This window comes from Protopterus annectens, chromosome 7.part0 (genome assembly GCF_019279795.1).
Source record: "Protopterus annectens isolate FY-2018-M chromosome 7.part0, PAN1.0, whole genome shotgun sequence".
NCBI lineage: Eukaryota > Metazoa > Chordata > Ceratodontiformes > Protopteridae > Protopterus > Protopterus annectens.
The window spans coordinates 1,265,085,895-1,265,101,715 of record NC_056739.1 but is presented as its reverse complement, the minus strand read 5'-3'; the positions used below and the strand labels follow the sequence as shown (position 1 = coordinate 1,265,101,715).

Below are 15,821 nucleotides of genomic sequence, written 5' to 3'. Positions count from 1 at the left end.
TCTCCTGACCTTCCTTTGAAAAGTTTCTATCTGCAATACAGTCCACCTTAGCTAGATCTCTGTCCTGGAGAGATTCAAAGTACTACAGCATATGGAATTGGCAATCCAATGCCATCATTACAAAGGTGGCAGAGGTATAAGCTTTCTTCTTAAATCTGTCTAATAATCTACTTTCTCTATCATTAGGTAAGTGATGTCTAGCTGTCCCCTTAGGTGCATCTTCTCTGGATTCAATAGAGACTACTGAGGGGTCAGCCTTGAGATTTTTGTAAAGATGTTTGTGAGATTCAAGCACTCTATAAATCTGTCTTGTTTACTAAAAGCAGGTGAGAAATGTTTACTTTCCCAACTGAAAGCCTCCTTATTCTCTGAAGGGCATCCCCAAAAGAAAGGTCCTCTGGGGGGGGGGGGGGGGGCAAAAGAGAGGGTATTATCTGAGTATGAGTTTGGATAAGCTTGTGGTAGAAGATGTCCAGAATTGGGCAACTTCTCATCTTCTGAGCTTGAGAAATCTGAATCGTCCAGAAAGGCCACCTTCCCATTTCTTTTAGATGGGGAGGTCTCAGGAGAAGAAGTGTGAGAGAGCTCCCTGGATTTCATGAAAGCCATGACTTCCTGGGCTTTAGCCTGAGAAGTTGCTGTGGGCAGAGGTGAAGAAAAAAATGTGTCACTTCAGCTTAGGTGTCCATTTAGAAGGGATGACCTCAGGTTGCAGTTGTCTGATCGCAACTTCAGTTAGCCATGTTAGACAGGGTGTCTCCCTCAAGACCCACAACCTGATCGTCAGAAGCTGAGGCTTACTTAGCAATGTCAAACATGACCGATGTCTGTGTCATGGTAACAGTGGTGAGTAGGCTGGAAAACATGGTGGCCTCCTGAGGGGTTGCACCAGAGGGTTCAGGCCTTGGTTGCAGGACCAGGGGGCTGCAGAGGCACCTCACCTGGTCTGTCAGTTGATTTGGGGACTAGAGACGGAGCTTTATTGGAAACTTAGTCCTTATTTTTTTTGTCTTTCTGTTTCTCCCGAATGATGCTTGCAGAAGCTGGTGTTTGCAAAGACCTGGTGGCAGCAGTGGGTTGCAAAGCCACAGGCGGAATCCAAGCAGAAGACTCCAGATGGATGGTTAATATGTTTGTCCTACCCTTTCAGGGTCTCTGCAAGGAATTTAACACAGTCAGGATAATTATAGACATTGTGCTAAGGCACCAAGCAGACAGATGAAATGCATGAAAATCTTTATGTGGGATTTCTTCTCACACGTCAAGCAACTGTTAGCCTTTTTAAACATTAAAGTAATGGAGGAAAATCTTCAGTGGGGTACTTATCTGACTGAAATGAGCCGCTCTGGAAAAATGAAACTGACAGATGAACTGTGAACATTTTAACACACATGTGGCACATCAGACTGCATAGCTAGAAAGAATTGAAGATGGTACTGATGTTTGCCATTCTTATACCCTGACATTCAGACATCAGTCTTTGGATGACCACTGGATAGGGATGATGCAAACAGTCTGGAAATTGGGCCAGTTGCAGCCTTCTGCATGGCAGGAATACCAAAGAGTCAGTACCGCAACACTGATTCTAAATGAACATCACAAACTTCTAGAGATGGGAGTACAGTATGAAAGTGGCATCAGCAAGGTACAAATTATGTTCAATAGTAGCTTACCTTGTAATTCTTATAATCCAAAACACCAGCAATGACTTTCTATAGCCTTACATAAATTTTCTGTCAATTGTGATTCAGCCAAATGTAACTTCAATTTAATTTTTTCAATCATCTGTGATTCAATGAACTGAAAAGTTCCCATGTCTGTATGTATGTACAGTGGATAGAGAAAGTGTACACACCCCTCTTAAAATGCCAGGTTTTTGTGATATAAAAAAATGAGACCACAATAAATCATTTCAAAACTTTTCCCAATTTTGTGACCAATAACCTGTACAATTCAATTGAAAAACAAATCTGTTAGGGGAAAAAGTATAAAAAAAATTTAAAAAAGTACAATAAGCTGGTTGCGTATGTATGCACACCCTTAAACTAATACTTTCTTGAAGCACCTTTTGATTTAATTACAGCATTCAGTCTTCCTGGGTAGGAGTCAATCAGCATGGCACATCTTGACTTAGCAATATTTGCCCACTCTTCCTTGCAAAAGTTCTCCAAATCTGTCAGATTGCGAGGGCATCTGTTGTGCACAGCCTCTTCAGGTCACCCCACAGATTTTCTATTGGATTTAGGTCTGGCCTCTAACTGGGCCATTCCAAAACTTTAATTTTTTTTCTGGTGAAGCCATTCTTTTGTTGGTTTTGATGTAGACTTGGGGTCATTGTCATGTTGAAAGGTGAAATTCCTTTTCATCTTCAGCTGTCTAGCAGACGCCTGAAGGTTTTGGGCCAAAAGTGACTGGTATATGGAACTGTTCATAATTCCCTCCACCTTGACTACAGCCCCAGTTCCAGGTGAAGAAAAGCAACCCCAAAGCATGATACTGCCACCACCATGCGTCACCGTGGGGATGGAGTTCTTTTGGTGATGCTAAGTGTTGTTTTTGCACCAAACGTACCTTTTGGAATTGTTGCCAAAAAGTTCAGCCTTGGTCTCAACAGACCATAACACATTTTCCCACATGCTTCTGGGAGACTTGATGTATTGTTTTGCAAATTTTTGCCAGGCCTGGATGTTTTTCTGTGTAAGAAAAGGCTTCCCCCTCTTGCAACCCTACCCCACAGACCAGACGTATAGAGAATACGGGAGATTGTTGTCACATGTAATATACAAACAGTACTTGCCAGAAATTCCTGCAGCTCCTTCAGTGTTGCTGTAAGTCTCTTGGCAGCCTAACTGACCAGTTTTCATCTTGTCTTTTCATCAATTTTGGAGGGACGTCCAGTTCTTTGTAACATCACTGTTGTCCCATATTTTCTCCACTTTTTTAAGACCGTCTTCACTGTGTTCCATGGTATATCCAATGCTGTGGAAATTTTTTTGTACCCTTCTCTTGACTGATACCTTTCAACAATGAGATCCCTTTGATGCTTTGTAAGCTGTGAACCATGGCTTTTGCTGTAGCAGGCAACTGAGTAAATGTCAGGAAAATCCTACTAGGACAGCTGAACTTTATTTGGGATTAATCAGAGTCTCTTTAATTGATGGCAGTTGTGTAGCCAAGAAGACTGAATGATGTAATTCAATCAAAAGGTGCTTCAACAAAGTATTAGTTTAAGGGTGTGCACACTTATGCAACCAGCTTATTGTACATGTTTGATTTTTTATATTTTTCCTCTAACAGATTTGTTTGTTTTTCAACTGAATTGTACAGGTTATAGGTTACTTTAAAGGTGGGAAAAGTCCTGAAATTATTTATTGTGGCCTCATTTTTTTATATCACAAAAATCTGGCATTTTAACAGAGGTGTGTACACTTTTTATATCCACTGTACGTATACATATGTATACATGGTTCCCATTTACAATGCCGAAAGTACAGTTCTCTGAACTACATTTTGCCTAGACTATAACTCTGAGTTTACACTTCTCCAAAATGACACTTTGCGATTGCACTACAGTATGTATGAACAAATATACTGCTGTCACTGTAATGCGATCTTGGAGTTAATATATATAATTAGCAGGGGATGTGGGGGGGGGTGTAGCCCCCCACATAGGGGTGCAGAGGGGCTTGCCCCCCTGCAAAAATTAGAAAAAATTAGTGTGGTTTAATTCTTTTCCGTTTCGGAAAAGTGTAAATTCGGAGTTATGGTCTTGGCAAAGTGTGGTTCGGAGAAGTCTACTTTCAGCAATGTGAATGTGATCCGTATACATATACGTACATATATAAGCATTATATGAGTTGTTGCTGCACTCATTTATCACACATTTTGGAAATGCTCGCCCATTGAACAACTGGTCAAATTATGTAACATTCAAATTTCTGATGATCAATTGCTGCATAATACAGTTTTTTTCCTCCTTTATTCGTGGATGTGCAACCATGGAGTTAGTATATTTAATGTCTGGGGGTGTGGGAGCAGTGCCCTCCATGTAAAAACTGTTTTTGCTTTTTTGGTGATCAGAAATGTAACCTACTGGTTTACATTTGCGATCACTTTAGTTAGATTGTTTCAGGCAGAGATGAAATGGAATCACCAATGCAGTTGTTCAACGTTCTGTGTACACACAAACGTGTGTTTCTTTTTGTACGCACACATCTGTATAGCATCATCATGCACGAGTGTGTTTATCTTGGCATATGTTCTTTTGTTTATGTCCAAGCACACTTAGCATAACATTTAAGCATCTGGGCAGATAGGAAAACTACAAAAGACTACAAACTGAAAAAAGCTTTACTTTCCACACAATTCTTAAAATGTTTGCAGCTGTCAATACCACCTGTAGAAACTAGTTCATAGTTCAAACACGGCATGTTTAATATGCTGCACAAGAAAATGGGATGTAGTATTACCAAAAACACAATATGGCTCCACTGAGGTATGAAAATGGTCTCATGCATACTGCCATGGCAACAGATAACTGAAGAAGTCAAAACTTGTGAATGAATAAAAAAAGAAGTTATGTTCTTACCATAACGTTCCATGTGGAGTGTTCAACTCGCCTTTGTTCTTACACACGGGTTTGGAGTCGATCCTCGGCTCCGAGTCGGCCGCATAGCAAAGCTCTGCATCTTAGAGAAGCTCGAGACCAGGCTATATCCCACAATCCTCCCTGCCATTACTCAGATCTAGTTTGCAGGCAAACCAGACTAACAATAAACCTGAGGTGCTAAGGCTACATACTGCTACAAAAATTCAGAGACACCATCTCACTGACAAATAAACTAAAGGGTAACGAATATACCCTATGAGGTAAAAGGTAATATATACCCGGAAGAGGTAAAGACATGTGGACCAGACTCTAGTCCTACTCGTTCTTCCAAACACGTGAGGGAGGGAAGGGGGGGAATGTAAGAACAAAGGCGAGATGAACACTCCACATGGAACGTTATGGTAAGAACATAACTTCTTTATGTGAGAGTGTTCAATCTCGCCGTTTGTTCTTATACACGGGTAGCGTCCTAGCTCCGTCACCCTGAGTGACTCATGGAAGAACGTTCCTGAGCACAGTGGAACCAAAAGATGTCCTGTCTTTGGAGGCTTTGTCAACCCTATAATGAGCGATGAAAGTATGTGGTTTAGACCATGTGGCTGCTGCACAAATCGTGTCCAAAGGCAGGCGAGCTGCATGAGCCAAGGAAGTGGAAACGGACCTAGTAGAATGGCCTTTAGGTTTGGTGGGCAAGGCCTGATTTGACTTAGAATACACAAAGGCTATACAATCAGTAAGCCATTTAGAAAGCGTACGTTTTGTAACTGCCATGCCCTTTTTATTGTCTGCAAATGCAACAAAAAGTTGATCTGTTTTTCTGTAGTCTTTAGTCCTGTCCAAATAAAATCTTAGCTGTCTGTGGACATCTAACTTGTGCAGCATATATTCCAACTTGTTGGTATGGTTTTTGAAGAAAGTAGGGATTTCAATGGACTGGTTAATATTTATGACAGAACATACCTTAGGAAGGAAAGACGGATTTGTTCGTAAAGAAACTCTATCTGGGTGGAAAATTAAGTAAGGCGGTTTAATTGACAGTCCTTGCAGCTCTGACACTCTCTGAGCTGAAGTAACCGCTACAAGAAAAAGAGTCTTCCACGACAAAAACTTCAGGAGGCAAGAAGAGGCTGGTTCGAAGGGTGGCAATATTAGTTGTGACAACAACAAATTTAAATTCCATGGGAATAAAGGGTCTCTGACGAGCGGTCGAAGATGGAAGGAACCTTTCATAAAAGCCTTACAAAGCCTGTGGGACATAATAGAAGAACCGTCCTCACCAACATGAAAGTTGGATATGGCCGCCAACTGTACTCTTAGTGTGGAAGTAGAGGCTCCTTCGTGGAAAAGGATGGATAGAAATTCTAGAATTATGTAAAGGAGCAATCAGGGGGTCCAAGTGTTGACTAGATGCCCAGTACACAAAGCATTTCCATTTACTCTTATAGAGTTTTGTAGTGGAAGCCTTATGAGAGGCAACCAAAATGCGTTGAACTGCCGGAGAAAGTAGATCCGACCTGGCTAGGCGGGGAAGTGGAGCAGCCAAGTTGCTAGTTTGAGGGATAGAAGAGACGGGTGAGGAACTCCCGACGAATGTGTCAGTAGATCTGGTACTGGGTCCAGGATCCACGGTTCCTCTGTTTGATGGGCTCGAAGAAAGGGGAACCATATCTGTCGAGGCCAGAATGGGGCTATGAGTATAATTGTCCTTTCCAGGTTCATGGCTTTCTGAAGAAATTTGGGAATCAAGGGGGTAGGTGGGAATGCATATAGGAGACCCGGGGGCCAATCGTGTATCAGTGCGTCCCTGGGAACATCCCCTGGAGGGGGTAGAAGGGCAAAATAGCTTCTGCATTTGGTATTCATCGGGGAGGCGAATAGATCGCAGCAAGGCTGGCCCCATTTGCGGAAAATTCTTTCCGCCACCTGTAGTTTGAGGGACCACTCGTAACAGGATGGCTCTGCTCAACCTGTCCACAATGACGTTGGATGACCCCGGGATGTGCATTGCTATCAGAAAGCGACCCGTGGACTCTGCCCATTGCCAAATTCTCATGGCCTCTCTGCATAATGGGTAAGATCTGGTTCCCCTTGTTTGTTTATGTACCAGACTACAGACATGTTGTCTGTCTGAACTGCTACTGTTCCTAGAGGTAGGAGGGTTTGAAAGTGTTGCAACGCCAAGAACACCGCCCTCATTTCCAGAACATTTATGTGCAGGTTGTACTCCATGTTGGACCATTCCCCTTGGACTGTTCTTCCCTGAAAAAGTCCCCCCCACCCTATCAGAGAAGCGTCCGTGGTTATAGTGGCCGTAGGATTCGGTAGAACAAATGGACGACCCATAGTGAGATCCTGACTGGACACCCACCATGAGAGGTCTCGCTTGCAAGAATCTGTTATCAGAATCTCGTGCGTTAGGGGTAACTGCTGGAATGACCACTGCGTGAACAGCAGCCATTGGAGGAGCCTCATGTGCAATCTCCCCATGGGAACCGCAATCAGGGACGCTGCCATGAGTCCCAAAACCTTCAACTCCAATTTGGCCAGGGCTTTCCTGCATTGCAAGAAGAACCTGTTCCTTGAGGGATGAAGCCCTTACTTGAGGGAGCTTTACCAATGTTAAGCGCGTATCTAGGTCTGCTCCGATGAATGAAATATGCTGTGAGGGCAGTAAGGCAGATTTTTCGAAGTTTATGGAAATCCCTAGGTGGGAACAAAGGTTGACCGTATAGTCTCTAGCTTGTATGAGGCGACGCTCGGTGGTGGCGGTGAGGAGCCAGTCGTCCAAATAGGGAAACACCCGGAATCCTAGACATCTCAAGTGAGACGCTACCACTGCCATGCATTTGGTGAATACCCTGGGGGCTGAGGTGAGCCCAAAGGGCAGGGCTCGAAATTGAAAATGACTGGCTCCCAGCCGGAAGAGCAGGTGATCTCTGGACGGTCTGGCCATCTTGATGTGGTAGTACGCGTCCTTGAGATCTATTGAGCACATCCAGTCGTCCTTCTGCAAAAATGGAAGGATCGATTGAAGCGTGACCATCCAGAACTTTTCCTTCTTCACGAAGGTATTGAGATTGCTGAGATCCAAAATGGGTCTCCAGTCCCCTGTCTTTTTTGGAACTAAAAAGAACCTTGAGTAAGTTCCAGATCCTTTTTGGTCCGCTGGAACTGGCTGAATGACTCTTTTTTTTGAGCAGCTTTGAAATTTCTATTGCTGCTGGGCCTCGCAGACGGGGTGGCACATCTGGAGACCTTCTTTGTTGGGGTGGAGTTGACATAAAGTGTATTTTGTATCCTCTGGTTACAATGCTTTTTACCCAGGAGTCTGAGGTGAGAGTTAGCCAGGCCTGTGGGTATAAAGCCAAGCGACCCCCGACTGCCTCCAGAGCAGGACAGTCGGGCCCCCATTCAGGAGTGCTGGAAAGGCTTACCAGGATAGTATCCCTGTCGCCTTGGTTCTGCGGACCCCCTCTGCCACCGGGGCGACGTCTTCCATGTCTGCCCCCTCCTCTGCCTCTGGGGGGGGTTCACTCTGTGTGGCCTGGAAAGATCCCCGAGTTCTACGGAACCACATTTTTCTGCCTCGTTGCCCTTTGGGGTACGGTCTAGATGGAACGGAAAAACGGACTCCGACAGCAGACAGAGTCTTTCCTTCCTGCTCACACCGAATTAATGTCTCTTTCACTTTGGGCCCAAAAAGAGTGGCACCATCAAAGGGGGCGTTGGCGAAAGAAGACTTGAAGGCTTCCGCAAAAGAGCACAGCCGCATCCAGGATTGTCTTCGTAGAGCAATCGCTGAAGCTGCGGCCCTACTTGACCCTTCAGCCGCATACGAGATGAGCCTCATGGACGAGTTCACTACGGAGGTAAGGGTGTTAAGTTGTGCTGTTACCTTATCTGAAACAGCAGCATCTGTGTTACCCTGGAGGGTATCTCCCAGCTCCTTGATGAGATCCCTCTGTAGTCGTGTAAAATGTGTCAAATAGTTTAGCGAACGCATGGAAAAAGTCACTGAACTAAAAACGCGCTTCCCATATCTGTCCATAGTCCTAGAATCCTTATTAGGAGGATGAACAGAAGAGGAAAACTCTGACATCTCCTTTTTAGTGGCTGCGACCACCACCATAGCGTCAACCGGGACTCCTTTGGTGAGATAAGTCTTGTCCTGGGGAGCGGTAATAAATTTGCTTGGTTTTCGAGGGACCGGTTCCACTGTGTCCGGTGTCTCCCACGCCCTTCGAGCAATCAAATCCATTAACTCATCGAAGGGCGGAGTAACCCAGGAGGCAGAAGGTTGAGCACCAAATGCCTTCAGCAACACCGACTCGTCCTCAGTGGGGGCTAGGGACTGCCAATCACCCTTCTGTTTTAATATCTCCAAGATGTCCGCAAATGAGACATCCTCGGAGGGGGATTTTGGGGACCCCTCTGACTCCTCCAAGTCAGTGTCAGAAGTTAGAGATTCCTGTGGGGAATCTAAGTGCCTCCTCTTGCACAATCTTTTCCTCGAAACCTCATCGGAGGGGGATTCCGGTGAGGCCTCCGAGGAACAGGGGGCATCCTCTGGGGATGGCTGAGACAATGGTGCTCCACACTTTGGATGTGTCGTGGGAACAGAAACAGAGAGCGGCTCCTTAAGGGAGGGAGAAGACGCGTCCGATGAAATGGTTGTCTGTGTAGACAAAACCTTCCTCATAAGGTCAAAAACCCCTGAACCTCGGGTCGAGGACTCCCCCGGTTCTGAAGAACATGGAAGAATCCTAGACACGGGGCCCATGGGTCTCGGCCCTGAGGATGGAGCCGAGCCGATCTGCGCCAAGGCCCCGAGAGGGAGAGTCGGCACCGAAAGGTCGGTACGACTCTCGGTCCCGGAACCGAGGAGAGATCGTCGACTCCGCGACTCACCTATAAGTTCCGATGGAGTCGAGGTAAATGGTGTCGATCGTGCAATGGACGGTTTCGGCACCGAGGGCTCCACTATCATCGGCTCATCCTCTTCCGGCTCCGAAGACTGGATGGGTCTCGAAGGAGGACCTGTTGGAGATAAAGGAAGGCCTTCTAGTTTCGACACCAATTGGGAGGAAACTGCAATCAATTTGGAAAGGTCCGTGTTCTCTATAAGTTTCTGCACGACACGATCCACATCAGTATCGGATAATGGTCTGGAAGATCGGGTCGAAGGGGCCGAAGATGGCACCGACCGAAGAATAGAAGGTGGCGGTAGTTCCGACACCGGTTCCAAGACCTGGAGCTCAGTGAGAGATAAACGTTCGACGCTCGGCCCCAAAGTCTGTGGAACCGGTGAACGAACTTTAGAAGATGTACTCGGAGCCGATGACATGGGCTCCGACATCTTCGACCCCTTCGAGGACTTAGAAGCCAGGTCAGACTTGTCCAAGGCCTCCTGGAAGGCAGGCTTAAGAAGTCCCCTGTCTATAAGTTTCCTGCGTCTATCTGTCATGACCCTCCCACTGAAGGAATGGCAAATAGAGCAATCCTCTTGCAAGTGGAGAGGGCCAAGACAGTAGACGCAGGAAGTGTGGTTGCCAGTGAGGGACATTTTCTGTCCACACTGACACCTTTTAAAACCAGACTTGGCTTTTTCAGACATAACAGTAAACTCACTGTAAAAGAAGAGAGAATTGAACACTAGCTAATATTAAGGAAGAAATTAAAGCTATAGGTTAAAGAAGGGTAGGCCCCAAAAGGGGAACCTATAAAAAAAATAACTACAATACACACACACACACACACACACTATAGTATCAGAAAATAAAATATCAAAAACTATAGGAGTATAAGAACTTTTGACAACAAAAAAAAAACTATCTCATCTGTCTAACAACAGTTTTCTCTGGTCCGAGCTCTCTGAACGATGTGACCCGTTGCAGCGGCAAACTAGATCTGAGTAATGGCAGGGAGGATTGTGGGATATAGCCTGGTCTCGAGCTTCTCTAAGATGCAGAGCTTTGCTATGCGGCCGACTCGGAGCCGAGGATCGGCTCCGAACCCGTGTGTAAGAACAAATGGCGAGATTGAACACTCTCACATACAGCCTTTAAGTCTTCCAATACTTACATATATCCCTTGTTACTACTCAGTACTAGACAACCTAGTTCTTCACATCAGCTGCCTCAAATCAGAAAAATAAAGTCGGATTCCAAAACTATTGTAATTTAAAGGTTAAAATACAGGCAGTCCCAGAGTTGCAGACATCCGACTTGCGAACGACCCATAGATAAGAATGAGCTGCTGCAATGTCAGAAATAACGTGAAAATAAATAATCTTTAAAGTTGCCCAAATTTACACCTTAAATGAAGAATTCTGTTGTACTTTCCTTTTCCCTGTTCGTGAAGCTGCTCGCACGTCTTGTTACAGCAATTACTTCCGCCTTCATGGAAAACAAGAGATCCGATTTGTTAATAGATCGCTGTGTTGGTGCTCTGAGTGGTCAAGACTGCTGGCTTGTACAGTACACAGCCCTGAAGCAGTTACTGTACTGTACAGTAGAATGGGTAAATGACATTGTGACTCACTAGGATCTAGGTGACAGTATGAGGTCTGGCAGAGGTCTAACAGGTCAGGAAATAATGGAAAACATTCGTGGGGATGCCTGTAGTACAGAAATGTGAAGTGAAGCTTAAAAAGAGGCAAGTTTAACATATATATATTTTTTTATATGGAACGTTCTACTGTACTGTACAGTACAGTGTTCCATGTACATGTTTTGACTTGCATACAAATCTGACTTAAGGACAGACTAAAAAACGGATCTTGTCTTTAACCCAGGGACTGCCTGTATCACAAGAGAAGCCTTTTTGTTACGCACTTCACTTTAGATTAGCAAACTATGACCATCTCCAAAATTTGTGCTTTCTTTTTCATCATTACCTTTTCCTGATTTTTTTTTTTTTATATTTTTTTGCTAAATGATTGTTTTTTTTATTGTCTTTGCTTCTGTCCTACCAACCATCAAGGGCCTCCTCCATCACACACTACAATGCTGGTGGGGGGTGGTGGTGGTGGACATTATCCAAGCAGCCACGACAGTGCTCTGAACAGCCGACTGGAAATGGCAGATTTTTTTCTTTTTGGCCTAAGCCTGCCTTTGCTGATGATGTGAGCACTTGCATCACTGCAAGAACCACCTATGCCCTTCTGTCTGCCCATAAGTGTTTCCTCCACATGAGCAGACAGGGGCTATGGTCACTAGCTTAGGCAGCCACACCTCTCATCATCCTGGCATTAACTCACTGCATCATAATGGGTCTTTACTCTTTATCCAAGGCCAAGGCCATATCATTAGAGCAATGGCATGAGGTGAGCAGAAACCACCATCCCCCACCCCCAGGATGGTCACACCCATCCTCCCTGTCTGTATCATAAACACCCAAGCTACTAGATGAACTCTGGTCACCTTGCTGTAGTTAGGACTATCCTTTTCTATATGATTTTTGCCCCTGTGCCCTTAAAGCCCCCCCAAAGACACTGCCAATTCATTCCCTGACTTATGAATTTCAACCAGGATCAGGTCAAGCTCTATCGGGGGGTGAGGTGGGGAGTCTTCATTCAAGTAGACATAAGGGTACTATATGCCTCCTGTCAGCATGGAGGACAGTGCGACTTGGCCAGGTTAATGTCTGTCCCCAGACTTCACATTTACATTGTTGCCCCTCATCTGAGGAGCTGCTGTGTGGATGGCTCTGTCTCACAATCTGCCAGGATGGGCACACCCATCCTTCCCTGCTAGCTCCATCAGGCAGAAGAGCCACTAATCAAACTTAGGTTGCCTGGAACATACTCAAGCCTTTTACTTCTCTATGCCTGCAGACCTGGCTGATTAAAAATTGTAAGAAATTCCACATAATGCTTTTTTTTTTTTTTAAATACAGTAAACACAGTACGGCAAAAACAATGCAACTAACATAAAAATAAATGTATTACCAATGTGCCTTCTTGTGAGCTCTACAGCTGCATTGCGATTTACATTGGATAATAAGCCCAGGCAAAAACGTTCTGAGTTGGAGGGATCTGTGAAGCCATCTACTGTTAAAGAAGGTTGCGATGCATAGAAGGTTTCTCCCACCCGCTGATTCAGTTCATAATAGGAGATAGAACACCAGAAAGCAGGCTCACAGTAGGTGACGGGCTGCAGATCTGCAGAGTAAAAATATCCAAGTCAATTATGAAAATACTGGAATAAAACTAGTACTCAGCCAGAAGACTGTCATTTTTCCTAATGTAAATGTTTACACTGAAAAATGGACAGTCTCAGTGTTCCAAAAAAATAACATATGCAAGACACTCACAAGAAACTGCCCTTTAAGCAACCTTTTTTAAATAATTTATTTATACTCCTATCATGCAAAACAACATGGACAAATTCCAAGCACAGAATCCACTGATAAATACTGGTCTATCCATTAATTTTGTTTTTTTCTGGCCCTACTCACCATCCTGAAAGAGAAATAATCACTGAGTGTAGTGGCTGAAAACTGTGATTATATTTATTTATTTATTTACTAGTTCCAGTCAGGAACATTGCAACGTAATACCACCGTTTATAAAGAAGGTTTTCTGATAGCAAAGGAGGCCCACATAAAGACAAGTGTATACAGTATTGCTAATAGTCTAGGGGTGACTAAAGCATATCTATAGACCAAAAAGTACTCAGTGCCAGCATTATATACAGCAAACAGATAAAGGCACTAAATTATGCATTAATTAATGCAGCTGATTATTAAACAGCTGCCCCAGTTCATGACTATCACTCCTCTTCCATCTATCTCAGTCTTAGAACAGCAGGCATCTGCTCCTTATCCATTCTAGCACAGCACTACAGCAATCCACCACCTAATTCCATGAATACGTATTTCTCATCTCTAAATGAAATTTAGTAACCTAGCCAGATGTTCTCTCCCAAGTACCATTCCTTAAGTGTGTACTCCACCATTATTGTCAAGAAAGATTATTATATCATCCATGTTCTACCCTAGAAGCTCTAAACTTTTAGTACTAGTAAATAATCTCAGTACTCCCAAGTTCTTGACAATATCCCTCAGTATTACCCTTCACAAATCTAACACCTTCCTGGCAGTGTCTCAAAAACTGGATACAGTTCTGCAGAGGATATGTAATTAATTTCATACTTTACAGAATCAAACCTCAGAAGCCCCAGCACTGTGTCAGACCCATTGTCTTTTCACAATACAGAGAATTAATTCTATAGGAAAACAGACAAATATCTAAGCTGTTTCTTAACTTCACAGCTTCTAAGATGACTGCCCTAAATTACTCTTTCTTCAATTTTTCCTCCATCTATCCATACTGAAATTGGGTTACCACTTTTCAAACCATACCGCGGTGGTGCAGAGGTAGCATTGTTGCCTCACAGCAAGAGGTTCTCCCATTCGATTTTCGGCTTGGGTTGGGAGTGCCTTTTGTGTGGAGTCTGCATGTCCTCCCCGCGGTCGAGCGGGCGTTCTTGCGTTGAATGGGCGTGCCTTCGTTGAAGGTTGGGCGTCGGGCTAGCAACTCGACACCATAAAAAAACAACTGCCAATCATTAGCGGACCGGAGTTCCACTGTGGCAACCCCTAACCGGGAAAAGCCGAAAGACAACAACAACAGCTACTCAAATTTTGTATCAGCTATCAATAAACTTGTGTCTACCTGTTGAGTGCAACAGCAATGTCAGAATTAAATACTCTACATAAAAGAGGATTCAGAACCAAAGTATGTGGCATCATAGTGGTAGTCACCATCACCTTCTGCCAGATAGTACCAGTTGGTAGATGGTTTCCCCTTTGACAACCAGCTCTCAACCCAAGCGTTCCATTTAGCTACTTAGTTACTTTATTAACCAGTGGAATCAAAGGTCTTCCTTGACATTAAAGAATACAAGTTCTAACAGCTAGTTTCCCTTGTCAAACTTAACTTACATCTGTTCACTCCCTTCAGTAAATCAAAGTTTACCCCCGACAGGTAGCTACAGAATATACATCACCAAATGTAAGCAAGGTGGATGAAGACAAACTCGCAAGAAGTATTAGCAGATGGGCAAACTGGAGAAGAATCAAATTAATGGAAAATGTAAATTTTCCAGCAGTACACTGGGAGGTATCCACATCTAGGATGACAAAGGAAACAGTAGAGGTTCCAGTGGAAGACAGACTTGAGCAGAAAATAAAATTCCTACAAAGGAAAAAAAGACCATTCTTGATTTAGTCCCCACTAATGAATATGGTAAGAGAGACAAAGGTGAAAGGACCACTAGGAAGCAGTCATGTCATGAGGAGGTTCACAGACCCTACTTTACTGACCTCAGCTGCAACATCAAACCAGATATCTAGGGTTAAAGAACAGAAACGTTCTTGCCATGTCAGCTGATCTACCTGGGAACTCTCCTTTATATATCTTTAGCTGGGTATTCCATTTCCATCAGTTAGAATATGACATATTTTCAGCAAAATCCCACCGATATCTGGGGATGTCTAGACACTCAGTGATGCATCCAATAATGTAACAAAGAAGTTACATGTACTCTTCCAAACTCCACCAGTTTACATATAAGCCACCAGCGAACATTTTCCCGCAACTCAAGAAATAACAATGCATATTTGACTCTACGTGCTGGTAGAAGATGTCTCATCAATATAGAGGTGTAGGGTGGGTACTCCTAACCCATCCTGGTGTTCTCTCTCACAGGTCAGCTGAGCCAATAAGAAATTAGTTGTTATATCAAACATAAATAACCATTCTTACTGGATCCTTGGTTTGACAATCTTAAGCAGTAGCAGTCAGGTGAAAGCAACTACAGGATCACAAGAATAGGTTCACAGGTTCATACCTAGATACTAGGCTATCTACCACTAGGGCTCCTTATAAGCTTAACCAGGCAATCCAACCCAGTTCGGTCCCTATGTATCATGGGCATTTATTAGGATGGGGATATATGTGTTAGGAAGTTTTGAGATGTTATGGGGGGGTATGTTACTTTGGGCATTACTGTCTACCTATATCAGAGACATGAAGCTGGTTGCAGGGTAAATTTCTGAGTTTCCATCCATTGGTCATGGTTACACTTAAATAAGGTTAGGGATGGGCTCTGCTTCACATGGATGGGGAGTCTGTTCCAAAGCATAGGGATCCTCTGAGACCCATCTGTCTTGTCAACATCTTATTTATGTCACAAGTAAATTTTAAATC

General features: G+C 44.0%; 1 protein-coding gene across 2 annotated transcripts in view; it reads right to left on the bottom strand.

Moving 5' to 3' along the window:
- SMAD3 (SMAD family member 3) overlaps nt 1–15,821 on the bottom strand; it is a 1,147,441-nt gene that overhangs the window by 389,855 nt on the left and 741,765 nt on the right. For both annotated transcript variants that reach the window (XM_044077876.1, XM_044077878.1), the window contains exon 6: nt 12,558–12,770. In XM_044077876.1, coding sequence (XP_043933811.1) covers nt 12,558–12,770 — 213 coding nt within the window. The remainder of the gene's footprint in view (nt 1–12,557; nt 12,771–15,821) is intronic.